The 13,952-nt window shown below is 32.3% G+C and overlaps 1 protein-coding gene across 1 annotated transcript; it reads right to left on the bottom strand.

The window, feature by feature from the left end:
• Window positions 1-1,937: 1,937 nt before the first annotated feature.
• Window positions 1,938-3,831, bottom strand: LOC140695461 (heat shock transcription factor, Y-linked-like). The gene is made up of 2 exons (XM_072958190.1): window positions 3,215-3,831; window positions 1,938-2,741 (listed from the first exon to the last, which is right to left on the bottom strand). The coding sequence occupies exons 1-2, from the start codon at window positions 3,737-3,739 to the stop codon at window positions 2,049-2,051; spliced, it is 1,218 nt and encodes a 405-aa protein (XP_072814291.1). The 5' UTR covers window positions 3,740-3,831; the 3' UTR covers window positions 1,938-2,048.
• Window positions 3,832-13,952: the final 10,121 nt, after the last annotated feature.

Here is a 13,952-nt window from a genome sequence, read left to right as displayed (position 1 = left end):
TGATAAGGGAGCTGGAAACTAGCTGCTGAACCAGCCCTTCTGAACCCCAGACTGATAATGTAAGCTACAACATAGCCACCATCAGATTTGAGCTGACAAACTTGAAAGGTTGATGTTTCTGTTATAGGAACAATCACTTCTGTCCAGGCATAGATCTTCTGTTGCAAGTGGGCTCTTTCCTTCTCTTGGTAAAAGTCATATTGGTGGGAAGTTGCTAGAGCTTACCCTGGCCCGTTTGCCCATTCTCCAGATTATCAAAGGCTTTCTTCACAAATGGTGACACATATTCTGGACTCAATTTTGCCTTTCCAGTCTTATCAGATGACACTGGCTGCATGATTGTGAGCAGAAGCCTTAGGCTCCCTGAACTTGCCTACAATTTTTCCAGAATTTCAGCTCATTTCACATTCTGAAATTGCTTCACTATTTATTTTAAATTAATGGGAAAGAGTCAAAGTCTTCCATTAATATTATATATTTCCTAATATCTGCAGAAATTTGGTATTCTTGCAGTTAGACAAATATTTAATTCTACCACCCTCACCTCTTTTTTGTCCACACAGTTCAGATTGCAATTCAGTTACTGAATACGACCACCCCAACCAAGGGGCTAGTACCTCGCAGATACTTCCTGTGTGAAGGTTAGCAAGGGCACAAGTTATGTGGGGTGAATAAACCTACACTAAATGTTTGCAATGGCATTGTCAATTGTGGATAAAGCTCTGATCCTAAGAAGTCAATTAATTAGAAATAAGTATAGTTATTGGTATGGGGAAGAGAATCAGCTATTTTGGGGTGGGTGGGTGATGAAGAGACAGGAAAAATCCAGCAAATGAGAATGGAATGCTTTAGGTCTCTGGAGGCATGAATTAAGAAGAAAATAATACTTTGTCTCCTGTACCTATCTCCAATTACTGTCTTGAGTGACTAGCCTTGGGCTACGAAAAGAGCTAGTTTGTGGTGAAGAATAAAGACCATAATGAAACTGTTTGTAAACCATGAAAGTTTTGTTGTTTCAGGAAAGTAGATTTTGCTTAAAGTTAACATGTATTTTTCATTCACTAAATATTAAATGCATCCTGTGGCATGAGCTGTGCTTACTGTGCTGGTATCCAAGTTAGACAAGGAAAGGGGGATAGACAGAAAATATCTAGAGGAGGTGATTTCTGTACTGAGACTGGGGAAATCTAAATAGGTAAAAGGAGGACATTCTAAGTCTAAGGATAAGCTGGAGCAATAGTTGTGAGTTTGGATTTAATATGGTTGATAAGCATTTGCCTGGATGTATCTCCAGAAACAGTGAAACATAAAGATATGCCAAATTAGTCAGATGCCAGATCGATAATGAAATGACTAAACTAAGATGAGTTTGTGGGCTTAGATTTGGAAAAGTATTAAGTGCAACCCTGAAGATGTAAGCTTGTGTTTGGCTGGAACATAAAAGTAACTTAAAATATTCACTCTAAAAATATAGTGCAGACTCTTGAGTGGAGAAAAATAAAGCAACATTTGGAATGCTTAGAAAACAGCACAAGGAAGACCATAGATAAAATTCCTTGTTAAATTTTACCACATGCTGAATGTACCATCTGAGACTATATCATGTGACTTTTATTATACCACAGATGACATAATAAAGACCATGATCCCTGGGCCGGTTCCTGCATTTTCATCCTGTTCCAACATAACCTAACTTAACACATTTAATACTTTTCAGGATGAACCAGAGACCACTAAGTAATTTTCCCTCTCTCCATGTTTTAGTCTTTTTCCAAATTCTTCCATTTTCTCTTCTTCCTCACAGAAATTATTTAAATTTACACTCATGTTGTTCCATCAAATGATCATATCAAACAAATATCTCTTTTTTTCTTTAAATGGTAACTTAGTATCACTTTTAACTCTTATCTCTATTTAAAAAAATAAGGATAATAAAGTACAGTTCTATGTTTATTGTTCAAATAAGAAAATTGCAGATATTTGTCAAAATTTGCAAACATCAATTTTAATCTTTGTTATCATGCATAACCTGGTAGTCCTCTGGTAGTTCAGTTGTAATTAGGATGACGTTCATAAACTGAAGATGTCTGATGAGTTGGCCTTGAAATAGAAGTAGCTGATGTATCAGCTATCACTGGCACTGGAAACCGTGGGTTACTCACAGGTTGAAGTTTACAAAAACGACCTTCATTGGCAGATATGTTGTGATATCTATTTGGAAAATAAGAAGGCTCCACCATCAGTCCAAAATAATTGCTCTGTAAGGGGGACAAAATGCTGTATTGAGAAGTAGAAGTTGTAGTTGTAATGAAGTTCACAACACGGCCATTTGCTTCAGTGTAGCTGCTTTGAGAGTGCCCGTGGACAGTGGTCAACTGATTTAAAATAGCTAGTTGTGCCACTGCAATATTTTCTGGTGGTCTAACTGACGTTGATGATGGAGGAGAAAAATCACCTCTGAGCGGGGTAGTTTTATCACAAATTATGTGGCCAATAGAGGGCTTTCTTATTAGAGGCATGTTTGAATCTTCAGAAGGTAAAAATGCACTTTCTCCACTAGTGTCAGCCACAAAATCAGAATTATTTTTAGCAACATTACTTCCTCCTTTAAAGTGCTTCTTGTTGAAATCTCGAGCCAATAAAGACACCAGAGAGGCATTTTTAATCCCAACTCTTCTTTTTATTCTCACTAAAAGCTGAGGACAGCCTCGTTTAAAATTTGGATTATGGTAGAACTGCAGCTACAACCAAAGGAGAAAGGTTTTAGTAATAATTTAAACCAAAATACATAACTACAATAAGCCTTAACTTTAAAACCTCAGATTTCATGTTTAGTATGCAAAGATAATATCATCAAAATATGAACATTGCTGACGATATTTTGAAGTTCCTTATTTGGAAAATACACATGTAAATAGTATAGTCATCAAATTAAAGAATTTAGTGTTTGCAGTAACGGTGAATGCCACTTTTGAAAAGCAGCTTTCATACCTTTATTTAGATTTCTGATAAGATTCATAGCTGCTAGCAAACTTTCTCATAGTCTTGAAGAGTTAAGTCACTGTCCTCATTTTTAGAAAAAATAAAGAATTTTAGCATTTGTAGTTTTATACTATTTTCAAAATCTAGCTTTACATTTATATTACCATAGATTGATTTACAAAATAAAATTTTATACATAAGTTACCAAGTCATAACTAAAATTTGTGTATACCTTGCTTAAAACAGAGGCTTCTTTTTCTTCTGCCAGAAAGTCAACTAGACAAGCAGATCTTTGAAATTTCTGCCGCACTTTACTAAACCCATAAAGGTTAAGCTGTCTAACTAAACTTTTCATACTTCCAGTTTCAAATATTCTGAAAGGGGCCTTTCTTTCCAAAACTTCCTTCTTAAAGACATCTTCATCAATCACTATGGAAGTTCCATTATCATCCCACCAGATGGATTTAAATTGGTCACTCCCAGCCATTTTCCAGAGTTTTCTTGGAAATGTCAGAGAACGAAAATCATTATCTTCATCTGGTTCCAAGACACAATGTGTGTAACATGGTCTTTTTATCAAGGATTTTTCAGACAAAGTCTGAAAAGCATTTTCTTCAATCATACACCTCAAGTCCAAGTCCCCAGAGAATGTTTGATCACACGATAGAGATCTACCGGGGTTTCCTGAATCAGTTGGTCCATCTTTAGGAGGCACATCTTGAATTTCTGAAGAAATATGTGCCATCTCAAATAACATTTCCTACAGCTACTTTTCTAATCTGCATGATTTTGAGCAGTGCAGCTTCAAATGCTGCTTAAGCAGGCCTGCACAGTTAAACTGATAGGTCATCAACATGGTTCTCAACCTGAGTGGCTGTGACATCACAAAAAGACTGGTCTCTTAGCAACCCAAGTGTAAAAATCAGCCAGTGTTTCCTTCTCATTAATCCAGTTAAAATGAAATATATAGGATATTTATTTTTATACTGTGATGTGCAAATATTTTCCCGAGAATATCTTTTTAAACAATTTAACTTTGGGGTGTATGAGATAAAAACAATCTCATTCCTTTTGTACCCAAATTTATACAACATTGGTGAACAGAGTATAAATATGCACAAAGTAAATAAAATAATTTTAAAATATTGGAATTTAAAGTGAAATTTGTGTAAAATTTTTACAGAATGGTTATAACAATTTCATTATCATTTGTAATTAAAGTGAATCAAAATTTGATTTGTAAATGGAAGTAGTTATTTCTCTGTGTACTTTACAATAAGTAGCTCTATATTCAAAACATCAGCAGAATAAATATCAGTTTATTTGTTATGTTTATAAATAAATGTTAAATATTTATGAATTAAAATTAAATTAAAATAATCAATCAAATTTAAGAAATTCCAAAGGGAGGAATTTTGTTTAAATTTTATTTCAGTGCTATAAGTAAAACAAATGTAATTTAATATTCTACTTTACAATTACACAAGAGAAAAATCTGATTGTACACTTACAAATGTTTATTTTTGCCATTCTTTCACTCAGAGGTTTTTAAGTCCCTAGAAGGAATAATTTTTCTTGTCATTTTTAATCCATACTCTTGTGGCTTCTGTTAAGTGTTCCAAAATGATGTTGATAAATAAAGTTATGCATAAGGTCCTGGGTTCTATAAGCAGTGACTCCATTAAGGGGCAAACAAACAAACAATCAAAAAAACAAAAAAGTAACATTATATGTGGGTTAGTGTGGAAAAGACAAGGTAATGCATTTTAGGAAGCCATATGTTTTCCAGTCCTGAAACAGTTGGCATTGTTAGTATAATATGGCATTTTAAGGCAAGTGTTTGTTCACTAATTGCAAATAATAGCTATGCTCTGTATCAGTAAACTGTAGTAAGTCCAGTTCTACCAAAACTTATATTATTTATTTAGAAATAAATTCCATTAAACATAAGCCAAATTCAAAATGATTGATAAAATTTTAAAATAAATGTACACTCAAGCTACAATGTAAATTTTTCCTTCAGTATGTGTATATTCCATTCTAAATAAATATTATCAACCTGAATTCATTGCATATTATAAGAATTATAAACTATAGTTAAGTATGATTTAGCCCTGATTCATAAATATTATTTAACATACACAAATCAATAAATGTGATACCATCCCTTAAAAAACAGAGAATTCAAAGGTAACAATCTCAAAAAAATGTAGGAAAATTATTGACAGAACTGATCTTAACTTTTGTATACAAAAAATTCTTAACAAATTCTCTCTAGATAGAATATAACTAAAGATAAAAATAGCCATATATGAAAAACCCATGACTTTCATCAAGTTCAATATTAACATACAGGAAAGTTTTCCTCTGGTACAGTAATATGAAAAAGTAGCTCATCCTCACAAGTCCTAAATTACACTACAAGAAGTCCTAGCCAGAAAACTAGTCAAGAAACATTAAAAAAGACATCCAACTTGTAAACAAGCAGTACTATTTTTACAGATGACGTAATTACACATAGATGGAAAACTCCATAGACTCCTCCAGTGACTGTTAGAAATTGTCAACAAACTTAATAAACTTGCAGAATACAAAATCAATATACAAATATCTGTTGCATTTTTATATACTAACAACAAATTATCAGAAAGAGTAATTAGGAAAACTATTGTGTGTAAACTTATACCAAAAAGAATAAAATAGGAATAAAATAGATAAGTGAAATTAAAGATCTAAACATAGATCTATAAATTAAAGGTGCAAGAAATATAAGTAAACCAAATAAATAGAAAGATATTCTGTGCTCATAGATTGTATACAATGTGAGGAAATTCTATAATCTATCTTTCGCATATTCAATCTCCCCAGCACTACTTATTGAGGAGAATGTCTTTGCTTCATTTTATACTCTTGCTTCCTTTTTCATGGGTAAATTGATCATAGGTGTGAGGGATTATATCTGGTTGCGCTATTCTCTTCTATTGATTGGTGTCTGTTTTTGATCCAATATCATGTTTTTTAAATTACTAAATCTTTAAAGGACTCTTTAACATCAGATTATTTTACACTATTAGATTTAATACTACTTTTCAAGATTATTTTGGCAAGTCATGATCTTTATGGTTACATATAAATTTTGAAAGTATTTGTTCTATTTAATGGAAAAATCTCATGGGTATTTTGACATGAATCACACTAAATGTAGATTGCCTTGTGTAGTATGTTTGTTTCAACCATAGTTTCACATCATTAACATAAGAGATCTTTTCATTTCTTGGGAACAGATTTAATTACATTCATCAATGTCTTCTATTTTTTAATGTATAGGTTTTCATCTTATTTGTTACCTTGATTTTAGGTATTCTTTACATATGTAAATAATTATATATATTACATTTGTAAACTGGTTCCCTACACAAATATAACAGGCAGAAGGCAGTGGTAAGATATATTCAAAGTCTTGAATGAAAGAAAGCTGTAATCTAAGATAATTTATCAAGCAAGTCTATTTTTTAGAATAGAAGGAGAGATAAATAACTTCCATAAAAGTGAATACTTAAAGAATTTAGCAACAGAAATGAAATAATGAAAGATCTAGTCTAAAGAAAAAAAACAGAAATCTATAGAAAGTAGAAAGAAATAATTAGAAAGACAATAGCTGCCATGACATAAAATAGAATATACATGATGTTTTAAAACAGGACATCATAATTTTTAAGGGTCAGAGAGCGAAACAGGACAATACAGAGTATTTTCTTCTTGTTTCTCTTCTCTGTAGGAGGGGTTAGAATTTGTATTCCTATCAGTCAAAATAAACAGATATATTAACGGGTCAATACACATACAAAAGATGGTAACCAGAAGTCAAAAGCTTACAATGAATTAATAAAGCCAAAAAGAAACCAAGATAATAAAGAAAAGTTATATAGCCACAAAAAGAAAAAGAAATGAACAAAAAGGAAATACAAAATCAACTGGGAAATGAAGTTCAATATGGAAATAAACAGCAATCGATCAATAATTATCAAAACTGTTAATAGACTAAGTGCTTCAATCAAAAGATATTTATTGTCAGATGGGATATTATAACAAGACCCTACATTATGGAGCATACTAGGGACCCACTTTAGTAAGAGGAAAACACATCAACTGAAAGTCAGAAGATGGAAAAATATATTCCATGCAAATGGACATGACAAGAAAGCAGGACTATGAGTACTGACTTCACACAAAATAGACTTTACATGAAAGGCCATAGAGAAAGATAAACAAGGACATAATATAATAATTAAAGGAGCAATACTAAATGAGAGTATTATACTCATTAAGATATATGCACTCAATATATGAGCACCTAAATAAGTAAAGCAAATACTAATAGATAAAAAGGGAGAAATCGGAGGGAACACAATCACAGTAGGAGACTCTAACTCCCCATTACCATGACTAGACTAGCTTTCAGACAGAATATAAATAATAAAACAAAGATACTAAAATATACGATGAAATAATTGGAGTTGGTTGATATTTTCAAAACACTACTTCTCCCCAAAGCAGAATATACATTCTTTTCTAGTGCACATGGAACATTTTCGAGGAAAGATTATGTACTCAGGTACAGAAGAGGCCTCAACAAACTTAAGAAGATAAAAATTTTTCAAGCATCTTTTCTGAGTATAATACCATGAAAGTAGAAATAAATCACAGAAAAACAGGGAGAAAAATTTACGGCATGTAGATTAAACAACATGGTACTAAAACAAGTAGGGGAGGTGAAGAAGTAAAATAATAAATAAAAAATATATCGAGATATATGACAAAACCCTATGCAAAGTTTATGTAATACAGATAAAGCAGGCTTTAGAGGGAAGTTCATAGTGACAAGGCCCTCCTCAAAGAAGAGCAATTTCAAATAAATAATCTAACGTTCTATAAACACTAATCATGAAAGAAGAGCAAACAAAACCAAAAGTCATCAGAAAGAGGGAAATATTTAAGGTCATGGAAGGAAGAATTGAATTAGAGTTTAAAAAATAGAAAAAATCAAACTATTTTTTGAAATAGTAAACAAAATTGACAAAACTCTGGACAGACTCATCAACAAGAATAGAGAGAGTACACAAATAACATAAGAAATGACAATGGAGAAAATACAAAGAGTACAACAAATTTGCAAAATATCATAAGGGAATAACATGAGCAACTATATGGAAACAAACTGGAAAAAAAGGAAGAAATTCAGAAGTTTCTGGAAACATTCAGCCAACCATTTTTGCATTAAGAAAATATTGACCATTTGAACAGAGAGATCACCAGAAATGGAATACAATTATCAATAAAATAAAAAATCGCTGCAAACAAAATTCAGACCCTAATAGCTTCACTGGGGAATTTGACTAATCATTCAAAGAAAAATCCATGCCACCCCTCCTCAAACTTTTCCAAAAGCTTGATGTGGAGAGAGTACTCCCAATCTCACACCATAGGGCCAACATCAAACTGATACCAAAACCAGAAAAAGACACTACACCAAAGACAACAATAGGCCAATATCATTGATAAACATAGATATAAAATTCTTTATGAAATTATTAACAATCAGAATCCAACAGCATGTAAAAAGAGATTACACACCATGGTCAAGTTAGGTTCATACCAGGAACACAAGGATGGTTGAACATATGCAAATCAATCAATCAATTGTGATACACCATATCAACAAAGCAGGACAAAAAACCACATGATCATCTCAGTAGATACAGAAAAAGCATTTCATAATATTTAACACCTATTTGCAATAAAAGTTCTTATCACAGTGGGCATAGAGGGGCCATATCTCAACATTATGAAAGCTATTTATGACCAACATATAGCCAGCAAAAATCTCAATGGTGAAAAACTGAAACCCTTCCCAAAAATCCTGAGACAAGACAAGGTTGCCCATTCTCACAATTTCAATTCAATATAGTCTCAGAAGTCCTAGCCACAAAGATCAGGCAAGAAAAAGAAATAAAATGATTCAGACTGGAAAAGAAGAGGTAAATTTGCCACGATACGCAGACATGACACTATATAGAGAAAACTGTAAAAGCTTCACTAATAAGTACTTAGGCTAAAAAAGGAACTGGGCAAGGTACCCAGAGTAATGTACAGAAACTAATAGCATTTCTTTACACTACCATTCAATCAACAGGAAAACAAATATAGAAACAACCGCTTTTATAACTGCACCCAAAACTACTAAATGCTTAAGAATAAATCTAACCAAGGAGGTGAATATCTTATACAGGGACAACTAGAAAACATTGATTGAGGAAATAAAAAAAATTTGAAGAATTGAAAAGATACCCAATGGACATGTAACGGAAGAAACAAAATTGTTAAAATGGCCATACTGCCCAAGGCAATCAACAGACTTATTGTGATTTCCTATCGAATTATGAAAACATTTCTTTTTAGGACTGAACCAAATGATCCTAAGACTTACACAGAGTACTAAAAAATCCATAATTTCCAAAGCAATATTCAAAATAAAGTAAGAGGCTGGAGGAATAAACCACCAGGTCTCCATACACTTTGGCAGAGATACAATAATCAAAATGACAAGATATTGGTACAGAAAGAGGCATATGGAAAAATGGAACAGAATACAGGGCCTAGGAATAAATCTACAGACGTATGTTGAATGAATCATTGACAGAGTAGCCAAGAATATTACAGAGAAAAGACCATCTCTTCACCAAATGCTGTTGGGAAAACTGGATAGCAGCATACAGAGCAATGGAGTTAGAACACTCCTTCATTGCATACACAAGAATAAACACAAAATGGCTTGAAGACTTCAATGTACGGGAAGACACAGTAAATCTCCTAGAAGAAAACAAAGGCAAAACACTCTGAGGTAAATCTCAGCAATGATCTCCTAGAACAGCATACCCAGGTAATGGATGTAAGTGCAAAATTAATAAATGGAACCTAATTAAACATAAATTTTTGGACCGCAAAGGAGATCATAAACAAAGCAAACTGACAACCTACAGGACTAAAGAAAACATTTAGAATTGATGCAACTGACAAAGTCTTAATTTCCAAAATATAAAGTCTTTATACAACCTAATAATAATAATAAAAAACAAGAAACCCAATCTGAAAATCGGCAGAAGCCCTAAACAAGCAATTCTCAAATAGAGACATACAAATGCCACACAGATATATGAAAAAAAAATTCTCACTATCATTATTATAGAAAGGCAATTTAAAACTATGATGAAGTATCACCTCACAATAGTCACAATGGCCATCATTCAAAAATCCACAAACAATAAATACTGGGGAAGCTGTGGAGAATGTGAACCGTCATACACTGATAGAAGGAATGTAGTTTGGTGCAGTCATTGTGGAATACAGGATGGGGATTCCTCAAAAGAATAAAAATTGACAATATACATTCCAGCAATCCCACTTCTGGGTATATATCAAAGGGAACAGTAATTCAAAAAGACACCTGCACCCTGATGTTCTTAGCATTGCTATATATAACAGCCATGACATGGAAGCAACCTAATGGTCCAACAACTGATGACAGTATTCAGAAATTATGCCATATTTACACAATGGAGTAATATTCTGCAATAGAAAATGATAAAACAATGACATTTGCAGCAAAATGGATGTCCCCATAAAGTGACGTTCTAATTGAAGTAAACCAGAAGGAGAAAGAAAAATAATACATGACATAACATATGTGTAATATTAAAAAAAAATTTCGATGAGAACACAATGATTTCATGTACAAAATTTAAGCACACTCACAGACCTAATAAAAGATTTTATGATAAATGCGGAAAGGGACTTTGAGAGGATATATATGGGAGCTTTCATTTATAAAAAGTTATCCACTATATATAAAAATAGATTTTTTCAAAATTTCTTTCGTATGACACAGGGCAGTAAGTTAAATATCGTGAAGTAAACTTTAATAGTTACACAAATGTATACATGTACGGGAACACTGTGATCTACACCACAGATTTACACATTGTAAATGGCTGTACTTCAATGATAAATAAATGAATAAATATGTAAATAAATAAATAATATATAAATTAATAAGTAAATAAATAAATAAATAAATAATATCTAAATAAAAAAATTTAGTAATAAATGAAATACAAAGATTCACACTACTTAACTTTTCACCTCAAATTCTAGGGGAAAACTGAAAGAAAAAAGAAGATAATTAAATGAATGATAGTAAGGAAAATAAGAGAAACAATTGAAAATATAAAAAAAAATATACCTTAGTCTTTTTCTTTTAAACATAAAGTGGACAAAAGTTTAGGCTGATAAAGAAATTAAAGACTCAATTAAACTTAGAAATAAAAGAGAATATATTACCACTGATGTTGTAGAGATGCAAAGCATCATAAGAAATTACCACTAGACAACGATTTGAATGACTTACAACAAAAGACAAATTCCCAGTAACATATGTCTTCCAATACTGAATCAAGAAGAAATAAGAATGTTAAATAGAGCAAAAGTGTATAGGAGTAAATCAATAATCCAAACTTCCCAAACAAGAAAATATTTGCAAGACGACTTTACTGGTCTTTACTATCATTCATTTGAAGAAAATTTCTCACCAATTCTTCCCCAAATCTTCCAAGAATTTGAAGGGTGTGAAAGATTCCAAACATGTTTTATGATGCCAGCTTTATATGCATAACAATGATAGAAAGGACATTATATGCAAAATATAGAATATTATCCCTGATGAACATATGTGCCAAAATTCTCAACAAAACACAAGCAAAATGAATTCAACAACACATTTAAATTATAATACACACACATGAGTAAAGGGATTAATCCCTGGGTTTAAGGATACTTCAAAATATTGACATCAATAAAGGTGACATCCCACACTAATAGAATGAGAAATAAAACTCACATAATCATCTCAATACGTGAGGAAAGTGCATTGTATATGATGCAACATACTTTTAAGATACTCCCATCAAATTAAATTAACCCTGTCAGTGGCACGATATCATTTACACACAAACACTGTGTGGAGAGAAATGAAGCAGTTCTCTGTTTTTGATTCTAAGAAGAAGGCTTTATATAGGACATACACAATGCCTCACATATCATTTAAGTTATAACAATGATAATAATCTTAAGCTATTTATCTCCCCATTCTAATGCAGTAAGCACAAGATGTTAAATGATCAAGGAATGTTTTAAAGTTCATCACGGAACTTCATTAAGTAGGCCATCTCTTATCCAGCTGGCTGTGCCTTTCTTAGGTTGTCCTCCTCTGAGTATCTTACCCAGAATAAGATATCCATCCATTCATACTGGATACATTGAGTAGGCCATTTCTTATCCAGCCTGGATATGTGACATTCCTCACAGCTTGTTTATCAGTTCAGTCCATGGGCTTATTCTCTGGAGCCTTCAGACAGGGGCCTAAAAACCCAACATCCCTTGACCGAAAAATGGATGAAGAAAATTTGATGTATATATGCAATTAAATCAATATTTTGCATACCTATCAACAGTTTCCTTGGTGTTCCTTTTTCTCCATAATCTCACCAATATCTGTTTGTTTTCTTTTTGATGAGAGCCTTCTGACAAGTGTGAAGTCTTGTCTCATTTTTGGTTTATGACTTTCCTAATAATTTATAACTCTGAACATATTTTAATGGGTCATTTAGCCAACTGTATGTTTTCTACAGAAATTTGATTCATGTCTATCTATTCAGTTCCTATGGACATTTTTTTAATTGGATTGTTTGCTCTCTTTTGTTGTTGTTGTGGGGAAAGAGTTTGCCATATATTTTGGATATTAACACCACATTGGAAAATATAACTTGCAAATATATTCTCCCATTCTGTTTGTTCAATTTTCATTTTATTGATCATTTCTTCTGCAGTGTAAATCTCTTTAGAGTGATACAATCGTATTTTGTTAGGTTTGCTTCTGCTTCCCATGCCAGAGGAGACATATGTAGAATCATATGAAGTCCAATGTCAGAGTGTACTTTTTATGTTTTACTCTAGGATTCTTTGTTTTCAGGATTTATGTTTTATATGCCCAGGAGTGGGATTGCTGGGTCATATGAAATGTCTAATTTTATTATGTAAAGGAACTTCCATACTGTTTCCAAAGTGGTTGCATCAATTTTCATTCCCACCAACAGTGTTGGAGAGTCCCATTTTCTCCACAACTACCCAATTCTTTACAGATTGTAGACATTTGAATGACAGCCCTTCTCAATAGTGTGAGGTAAAACATTATTTTATATTTGTCTTACATTTGTATAATGATTAGCAATGTGAGCATGTTATTTTTCCTGTTTGTCATCTGTGTGTCTTCTTTAGAGAATTGTCTTCTGCTCATTTTCTGGCTGAGTTGTTTGTAGACTTTTGAAATGGAGTTGTATGAACAATGTGTGTATTTTAGAAATTAGCCTCTTTTTGATTGCATTGTTTCCTAATATTTTCCCTCATACGGAAATTCATCTTTTCATTTTGTTTATTTTGCTGTGTAGAAGCATTTAAATTTAATTAGGATTTTTGTTTATTTTGTTTTTATTATTTTCAGCTTGGGAGAATGACATAAGAAAATTTTGCTACAATTTATGTCTTGTTTTGTTTATGTTAGTTTCCAGGATTTTTATTGTGTCATGTATTATATTCACATATTTAAAGCATTTTGAGTTTATTTTTGTACAGTGTGAGGGAGTGTTCTAATTTCATTGATTTACATGTAGCTATCTAGCTTTCTTAACATCACTTGCTGAAGACTGTATTTTAGACATTGTATATTTTTGTTTCCTTTGTCATAGTTTAGTTAACCATAGGTGTGATGTTTTATTTCTGCTTCTGTGTTACATTCCAGTGATATAGATGTTTGGTTGTTTTCCAGGATTGTGCGGTTTTGATTTAGGTATTTTTGTACT

Source organism: Vicugna pacos, unplaced genomic scaffold (assembly GCF_048564905.1).
Source record: "Vicugna pacos unplaced genomic scaffold, VicPac4 scaffold_220, whole genome shotgun sequence".
NCBI classification, from domain to species: Eukaryota; Metazoa; Chordata; class Mammalia; order Artiodactyla; family Camelidae; genus Vicugna; species Vicugna pacos.
The sequence above is the reverse complement of the archived record's forward strand: the minus strand, read 5'-3'. Positions and strand labels throughout refer to the sequence as shown.

What these genes read in the sequence shown, in the direction of transcription:
- LOC140695461 (XM_072958190.1), bottom strand. Translation starts at nt 3,739, where the DNA reads ATGTTATTTGAGATGGCACATATTTCTTCAGAAATTCAAGATGTGCCT. An exon ending in AAGCCTCTGTTTTAAGCAAG is followed by an intron (nt 2,742 to 3,214) that starts GTATACACAAAT and finishes CTTTGGTTGTAG; the next exon opens with CTGCAGTTCTACCATAATCC.